Raw genomic sequence first — 9,521 nt, forward strand, 5'->3', positions numbered from 1 at the left:
TATATATATATATATATATATATATATATATATATATATATATATATATATATATATATATATATATATATATATATATATATATTATGTCTTCGGCAGTGCCGATGCGTGACGGCCGTTAAGTCGTGGTCGCAGGTTGTGCGTCTTTAGGGTTTGCCGACGACATCTTTAGGGTTTAACCCCTGCGGAGAAGAGAGGGTGAGAGTTCGAACTACCCTGAAGGACGCTAGCACTTTAGTTATAAGTATCAGCAGTGATGCAGATGGAGTCTGAACCGAACGATGCCGTGTGTAACGTGGTGCGGCTGATGATGAGGCCGAAATGTCCTGAGGGTTTTGTTTGGGCGATATATGGTTTCAATGAGTATGGCGGCTGGTGGCGCTTGGTCTTGTAAAAAACGTGGAAGAGAAAGCCTATGTTGGTGATGCGTTGCAAGGGAAGCCGGCGCGGCTGTTGAGAGGATCGTTTTCCGATTCGGTTTTTTAGGGTTCCCTGAATTTGAGGTATTTTGATCTCGTTTTGTCTTTGCGATTAGCGATTATGGAGTCTTGCTTCCTTGGGTTTTATGTTGATTCAGTTTTGTAGATTAGGGGTTTAACAGATGATTTCGTTGGAGAAGAAAAGGAAGTGGCGGTGCCCCCTAGACAAGGCATTGAGGCGGTCATCCTTAAGGAGATGGGGTCGCGGGTCAGAAGGTTTTGTTTTCAGTGCTGGCTGCAGCGGTTTCCTGTAACCATTGGATTGTTTTATTCAAAGAGAGTAAAGGGTTGTTCCTTAACAAAGAGTCGACGATGGAAAGGTTCCGGTTGGAGCCTTCGAAGAGTGCTCCCAGCGACGGGGTGGTGGCTGTCAAGTCGCGGTCGAAGGCCGCGTGTCGCTAGGGTTCGTGTGCGGCGCCTTTATGGTTCAGCCCATGCAGAGAAGAGAGGGCGATAGGTGTGAGTTGTTGCTTCGTCCGGATAAAATTAAATCTGTCAGTGCAGAGGCTACTTTCTTACGTGAAGGAAGTGTTGCGCCATCAAATTGATGTTTCTATCTCACTTGGAAACTTTGACAATTCGCAGCATGTGTTTCATAGAATGTTAGCTAACAGATATGGCCAAACTGGTGTAGAGAAAGACTTTTACTCCTTGATTCTTCAGGGGTCAAACCATAGAGAGCATGAATTCAACCATGCGGAAACAAGCAATATATGTTACTATGGTATTGCCTTGGTCGCATAGCCAAATTAGGGTTGTTCTCATGAACTGACTGTAGTAGTTGTGTGATGATGAGACGTTGTCCGATGGCGCTTGGCATGGTGAAGGTCATGCCTTGGTGCTCGCAACAGGAGTGGTCGTCATGGAGGCTGGTCCGGATGACGCGACTGTATTGGTTGATGGCGTCGTTTGAGCGATGATCAACTCCGATGTGAGCAAGGTCTCGGGCTTAACAAGCTGATGGTGGGTGTAATGGAAGCATTGTGGTCCTTGCCGACGAAGGCAACGAGGTGGCGCTGGCGGTGGAAACTGCGATGCTGTCTTGGGAGAAACTTCTCTCTGGCGCGCCTAAGGGGGAGCGAAAGGATTGAATCGCTGACATCGGCGGCTTCACTTTTGGCCGGCCAAAGGGAGATGTGTTGCTTTGCTGATTTGGGCCCATATTTGATCTTGATTGAGTATTATGCTGAAATAAAGTTGGTGTTGGGTGAAGCCAGCTTTGAAACAACGTTGGAGAGGGTTTCGTTGCTGTCGGAAGACTCGGTATATGTGGCGAATGCCGCGGAGACCGGACCGGGCGGAGCGGAGAATTCCGAGAGCGTTGTATGACTGTACTGGCTGCTGCGATATGCTCAGTGAAGAAGATGGTGGAGGAATAGAGGTTTTGGTTGACGTCATCGCGCACCACATCACGGAGTTTCTCGATTTCTTCATATCTCCTTTTCATACTCTTTCATCCCCTGCTAGGGTTTCGGCGGTGGGCGGAGAGTGAGGGCACGCAACGGAGGAGGCGGCGTGAGAGGACATGGACAATGTTGTTTTGACTCTGTTATAATCCTTAGTACGGATACTCACACTCCCACGGTGAAAGATGAAATGTCTCTTTATTACACTCATCGCTTGCGCCCATGGCTATCAATGGCTTGGAGGTACGTAGGGGTGAGAGAAAAGGGTGGGCTTGCCTTTAGCGTGAGCGTGGCGGACTGAAGATACTGTCGTCCATGATTCAGTGTCTGCAAGATTTAAAGTTTGTGCCTTAGAGGATAGCATTTAGGTGAAGGAAGAAGGTCGGGTCCTCTCTCACTTTGATGATTTTACCGCCAATGATTGTGGCCAAGCCCCATCTACCTTGATCCTCTGTACTTCAGGTGGCAAATAATGCTTTTACAGAAAATTACGTATTGCCGTAAAATGAAGGTTTAAACCCTTTAATTGTCCTTATTTTTGGGATGCTTTCCCAATTTCATCATCATTTTATTAAAACTCCCAATTGGGTCCTCAAAAGAGTCAATTTTAATTAAATTGACCCTTTCCGTTAAAAAAAGTTAACACCGTGAAATTTTTGCACAGTAGGGTGGATGAGGTGTTAATTTATGTAAACATGGCTTTTGTAGGATTGAAACGTGGCAAGAAAGTGATGAAACCTGGCATTTGACAAAAATTAAAATTTAAAATAAGGCTATTCTGACCAAAATCTGCTATCTTAGGGCTCCATTTTTCATCCAGTAAGATGTTACTAGCCTTTATGTTGCGATGGATTATGCAGTTGTGAGAGTCTTCATGAAGATAAAGCAAACCCCTTCCCACCCCATTGATGATCTCCAATCTACGTTTCCAGTTTAGCTCTTCTTTCTTCCCCGTTTTTGCATCAATTAATTTAAAAAAAAAAACATAAAAACACTTGATGAAATGTCTAATTTTTAATTGGGTAAAATATTTTTTATCCTGGTAAAATTAAAACGAATTCCGTCATGGGGAAGTTTCTTTGACTCTTCTTCTCAGGCGGAGGTGTGCTGCAATCTGGAAACTTTCCAGTTGCAATTTAGGGGTTTAGGGTTAAATTAAATTGAATTTGGGATTCAATTGAAAATCTCGTACCCCGCTTCATCTTCATGTGTTTTCTTTTTCACTTATGTCAAGAAAGATTAAGTTATCAGTCATTCATCATTGAACAAATCTGGAACCACTAATCTCATCTTTCATATCTAAGTAGTCATTTATACAGTAATCATCAATGCACTCACAATCATAAAAAAAACACCTTTCTGGCAACTCCTAACCCCCAAAGCAATTACCCAATTCAAATCCATTGTCAGTCGTCAACATTGGATTTTCGTCATCATCCTCCACCACTTGCTTTCATATTTCGTCATCTTTTAAAATGTTACTAAAATATATGTTAATATACATATTGCAGAACTTGATACCTTTCCCGCAGATCTGGTAGAAGTGGATGTGCTCAACGAGGAGTTCAACGGCGTCGAGCTCCACGATTTACCGTCACCTTTCTCGGGAGGTTCGAGTTTGGAATCGAGGAGTTGCTTGTGTTTATCGGTGGCGGAGGGTTCTGGCTTCAGATGTGACGCGGCGGTGGAATCTTGGGAGTTAGTTACGAATCTGGAAGAGGTTTTGAAGTTGAAGTTGAGGGTTTGCAGTTGTATTCGAATCTGGATGTTAAAATTTAGGATCGGATCTGCCTTTGGGTTGGAGTTGGAATTGGTCATGATTTTGATCAGGAAGTTCAAAAGCAAAGGGAAAGAAGAGGATACCTTGCTACGAGCTTACATGGATTTGACTTATTCCACGTATTTAACTTTCTGATGCCACATTTAAAAAAAAATTACACATCAACCTTCTGATTCAGTAAAAATTTAACATCGTTAACTAAATTTAATGGAAAGGACCCAATTGAATCAAATTAACAGTTTTAAGGACTCAATTGGAGATTTTGATAAGAAAGGGATCAAAATGGGAAACTGCCCTAAAAATAGGGACGATTAAAGGGTTTAAACCTAAAATGAATTAAGAAATAAAATCAACCATGATTTTTAATATAAAACGGTTTCAAATCAATGTTTTTATAGGTAGATTTTTCCTACTATTATTTTTATTTATTTCATTTACAAATCCGTAAGTGAAAATATGAATACAACTCAATAAATTATAATATTTATTTAAAATAATAATTAATGAAATTTATCTGCAACTACATTACATTTAAATTAAAATTGAATTAATCATAACTACTACGCAAAACTAATATAAAAGATCACTAAAGCATAACCACCATTAATTTCAAAGACTTAAAAATATACTACCAACTTATAATGAAATTCTTCAATAGGCTTATATCCAATGGTGCGTTATTGATAAAAGAAAACTTATAAGAAATATGATATTTTTTTGTAATAAAAAATGTTATTTTTGAAAATGTGTAGTATTATATTACCAATAATAATGAAAATTCGCAATAGTTATGGTCTAAATTCAATATAAAAAATTATTAAACACGATTACAATAGTTTCAATAAAAAATTAAATATTTTAGAAAGATTTAACATGAATATGGGTTGATGAAGTGAATTTAGTATATAAGACATTGCATACACTAATAAGGCTAAGAGGAAAAAGAGGAAAAGTCATTATTAATTTACAACAAGATGAATTGAAAATGCAGTTAAAACATAATTAACTACACTTTTCTTTTTTTCCACATGAATTTCTATCACTACTAGAATTTTCCACACTTCATAGATTTTTTCTTAAGATTTCTTACAAAAATTTGTAAGAAAAGTGTTTTTCTTTTTCATTTTTCTTATGAACATTAATGGGAAAGTAAAGATAATTATCTTGAAATTAAAAAATTCACAAGAAATTTCTTGCAAATATTTTATCCAAATTGTTTATGGAAAATATTCGCGCCGAATTTTCGTCCAAAAAAATGTCACGGCAATTTTTCGTTTCAAAAAATCAATTCAAAAACAACGTATACTTTTTCTTTACAAATTTAAATTTCACAAATAATTTTCTTGCGTAGTTTAAATTCACAAGTAATTTCTTACAAATAAATTCATTCGTAATTTTCTTTGTAAAAATAAATTTGTAAGTATATTTTTTCTACTAATAATTTTGCAAGAAATTTCGTAAAAAATAAATTACAGTAAATTTTAAAATATGTATAATTTTAATTTTTATATTTTTTTAAATGACAAAATAACTTATAAATATTCGATTTCAAATTCAGCATATATATATATATATATATATATATATATATATATATATATATATATATATATATATATATATATTATATCCAACTAAGAATTTTCAACAAAATTTGCATTGCTTAACTATATATTCAGAATTTATTAATATAGAAAAACAAAGTNACAACTGAGCCATTCTTAAGCACAACTTCTTCAAACAACTTCAAACTCATAACTGCTAAGCCTTAAAGCTCCAAGATCTAGTTTTATTGTCAGATACCACATGCAGTGCTGTGGTAAACTCAAGAACTCAACCCCACTACTTCAAACACTAATATTTAGAAAGGAACCAAATACAAGAATAATATAACCTGATACATCTATCCAAATTTCTGCAACGCAAATACCACAAACAAAATAAATAAATAAGAGTTTGTTAGTTATTGTAACCCTGCATTCCAAAACTCTGCACTCTTCATTACAGCTATTCTGAGAACCCGAATGATGATCAAACATCATAACAGGTCAGTCTTAATATGAGAACAATCTACTACAATTATTAATTTTATAGTTTTAATATATATAGTAAAAGTCATAAACACTTCAAGGCCACTTAAAAATTCATTTGTGTATGCATCCAATGAAGAGAATTGCTGTGAAGATCACGAAGAAATCAGGGGAGGATGTTAAAATAATATCAGAGGACGCTCCAATTATTTTCTCCTAGTTAATCTCAACAGTTATTGCCACTTCTCTATTTGACTTTTTTATTACTTTGGTTTCCAATTCTCTGACAGCATAGATTAGTCTTCAGCAACCTCTACTCAACAGCAAATACAATATTTGAGTTCTATATATGGCTATCTAATTAATCTAACAACTTTATCATTGTAATTATGTAATTTCTACATATATAACTAAGTAAGAACTTTATCAGCTGATTATGTATAACCATACTTGAATGAAAGGAAGTTGTGCCATGATCCTTCATACACACAAGAAGTGGTATATCTCTAGTTATTTTAGACTTCAGCTTGCTCATCTCCATGTTATGAAGTGAGATAATATGCTGCATAATGTTCATACAGCGAAGGTATATATGGGAAATAAAAACAAACCAGGAAATTTTCCAAATAATTATTATGGAGGTACAATGTATCCAATTGTGCTAAATTACCAAGTTCTGATGGTATTGAACCTGCAATTAATCCAGTGAGAGTAAGAAATAGACATGTGAGATTCTGCTATTGGAAGAATTCAGAAAGACTTAAAAGTTCTTTAGGCATAGACGTATCAGGAAGATGATTATTGCCAAGGTTAAGATCACTAAGCTTCGCAAGTGTGCTTATTCTTTGGGAATGGTTCCTGAAGTGCAACACTGAAGGCCCTAAAGAAAAATCATATTTGGTCTCTGACAAACATGAATAGGGAATATCAAACCGTTGGAAATAAAAAAAATCATCAAGATTTTAGACATAGTAAGTGAGGTCATAGTTTTGGTCTTGAAAGACAATAAAACCATTGATTTCAACCTTTCTACTAATCAGTTAAACAAATTCTACAAGTAAAATGTAATGTCAAAGGATGCAGAAGTTTGATAGCAATCAAAATGTAGAGTAGATCAAGAAAACATCAGCCACAGGGGTTACAACATAAACCAACTCATCTAACACAATTTACAAACCGTTCATGCACATTCTATGACAACCACATAAATGTAACTTGTTATTCAAATAAGGGGTCACCTCTCATCATTTCAACAAGTCTCTAGAGATCATTTCGTGAAAAAATTTCTCTGCCTTTTCAGTTTGACCATGCTTAAAGAGGGCAGAGATAATTATTTCAAAAGTTATAACATTAGATAAACAACCACTATCTTCCATTTTGGACCACAAGGTCAATGCCTCATCAAGCAAACCCTCTTTACAAAGACCACTTATCATAACATTATAAGTAGGGATGTCGGGATTGTGACCTTTATTCAATAGATCCTGAAAAATCTCTTGTGCATTCTTAAGTTTGTCCCCTCTACACATCCCATTAATAAGTATATTTACAGTGTACATATCGGGCTGAATTCCATTCTCTCTCATTTTCCTCAATAATTCAATTGCCTTGTCTAGATGTTGATTTTTGCATAAACCATCAATCAAAGAATTATACGTGATTACATCTGCTTGTTGATTTCTACCACACATCTCATGAAAAAGATCCCAAGCATGAGAGATTCTTCCAGTTTTGCATAAACCATCAACAAGAGTATTGTAAGTCACAGTATCTTGAACCATATTCCTGTCGTGCATTTCCTGAAAGAGATTTATAACCTCATCCATCCTTTTGTTCCTTATGAGACCATTTATCATGATAGTGTAGGTCCTAACATCAGGACTCACTCTCATGTGGGTCATTGCACTGAATACTTGTTTAGCATTCTTCACTTTATTAACTAAGTAATACCCATCCATTAGAGCATTAAAGCTAACAACATTAGGTTTCACATAAACTTTCACCATCACACCTAACACATTCTTGGCTTCTCCTAGTTTTCTTTCCTTACACAATGAATCAATCAATATAGTATAAGTATAAACATTTGGCCTGATGTTATTTGATAGCATTTCATTTAGGAAGCCAAATGCTACCTCTACCTGTCCCACTAAGCAAAAGCCATAAATTAGAGTACTATAAGTAACAACATTAGGAAAAATTCCTTTAATAACCATCTCAGAATACAAACCATAAGCTTCCTTTGGTTGTTTTTCTTTTAATAAAGAGTCAATAATAATGCTATACATTACTGTTGATGGACTTTGAATCGTTCTGAGCAATTCGATGGCGGCTTCAGTTTCTCCTATTTTGCTCAATCCATTGATTAGTATCCCATAAGTAAATTGGTTGAGTCGAAATCCTTTTGCTACAACTTTATCGTGAAAATTGAGGGCTTCCTTGACCTCACCGTTATCACATAGACCTCTCATGACTGTATTTAAGGTTATGGCATTTGGATGATAACCCCGTTTAAGAATCTTGGCAAATACAGAGAAAGCAAAAGCCAATTTGTGTAAGTGACAGAAACAATTCATGAGAAGGTTGAGATTAGCAAGGTCACATAGAATTCCCTTGAGCTCCATTTGCTTGATAAGAGAAATAGAGGTAGAGTACTGCTTCATCCTCACAAGAAATCCCAAAATTTTTCCAAATTCGAAGATGGAAGGAACATGACGCTGATGAAGCAAACGATTGAATTGTGAGACGGCGTCGTCGTGTAAGGAAGTTTGAGAGTGAGAGTGAGAGCAAAAGAGGGAATTGTGCATTGGAAGAAAAGGAGGAAACTTGGCAATGGAAGGAAGAAGAGAAACCCTTACACTTCTTGAGAGCCACATCTTTGCTGCAAACAATAGTATGGAATTCTTCAAACTTTAAGTTTTCTTCCATTTTAAAAAGCTTAACTTGTATATTTTAAATCTTTTGTTTGCACAAGATAATTAAATTTAACGAATTTGAGTTTTATTTTAATTTTTTATTTGGATAAAACTTTTTTAATTACCACTACATTCTAAAAGTTAATTAAATTTGAAATAATTATTTCTAACAAAAATTATTTGTTAATACGAAACTGTATATATTTCATTAATGATAATAAATAAAATAAAAATAATTAGTAGTATAAAAACGTATGTACATCGCATCTTATATATGATAATTAAAAAAATTACTAATAATAAATAATATTAAATATATAAAAAAAATGTATTCTTAAAAGTTGATTATAAAATAAATATTTTTTCCATTTTAATATAGACCATTTTATATTAAAGTAAGATTAACTTAATTAAAAATTATATAAAATGTGAAAATAGATTAATAAAATAATTTATATTAAAAAAGTAAAATTAATACTAAAATTTGGACTTAAATAATAATTTAGTTTTTATTTTCTTTGGATTTATTCAACAGTTCTAATATCCATTTTGTTTGATTTGATTTATTGGTTATAGTTAATGTTTTATATTTAATTTGATATTCATATTAATTATTTTTGTTTAATTCAATCTTATTTTTTTTAAATTAAAAAATTTTATTCTTCTTTAAATTAAGGTTAAATTTAATTTTTATATAAATATTATATTAATATTTTTATTAACAATCACATTGTTAAAGATAAAATTGTTTATATGATCAAATACTTTCATACTGTAAAGTTTAATCAAATAACATTAAAACCTAAGATGAAAACACAAGACTTAGAGTTAAAATCCCTAAAATACACACAACTTAGAACATGAATCTCAAACATTGAAAACATATAAAAATACTTAGGTCTTAGGAATAG

At 34.2% G+C, this 9,521-nt stretch overlaps 1 protein-coding gene across 1 annotated transcript in view; it reads right to left on the reverse strand.

The window, feature by feature from the left end:
* The window catches only part of LOC106773450 (pentatricopeptide repeat-containing protein At1g12300, mitochondrial-like), a 67,078-nt gene extending 58,497 nt beyond the window's left edge, over positions 1-8,581 (reverse strand). The window contains exon 1 of the mRNA XM_014660144.2: positions 6,146-8,581. Within this exon, the coding sequence (XP_014515630.1) occupies positions 6,940-8,571 (1,632 nt within the window). The 5' untranslated portion in view covers positions 8,572-8,581 and the 3' untranslated portion in view covers positions 6,146-6,939. The remainder of the gene's footprint in view (positions 1-6,145) is intronic.
* Between the last annotated feature and the right edge of the window lie 940 nt (positions 8,582-9,521).

Source organism: Vigna radiata, chromosome 9, assembly GCF_000741045.1.
Source record: "Vigna radiata var. radiata cultivar VC1973A chromosome 9, Vradiata_ver6, whole genome shotgun sequence".
Lineage (NCBI taxonomy): Eukaryota > Viridiplantae > Streptophyta > Magnoliopsida > Fabales > Fabaceae > Vigna > Vigna radiata.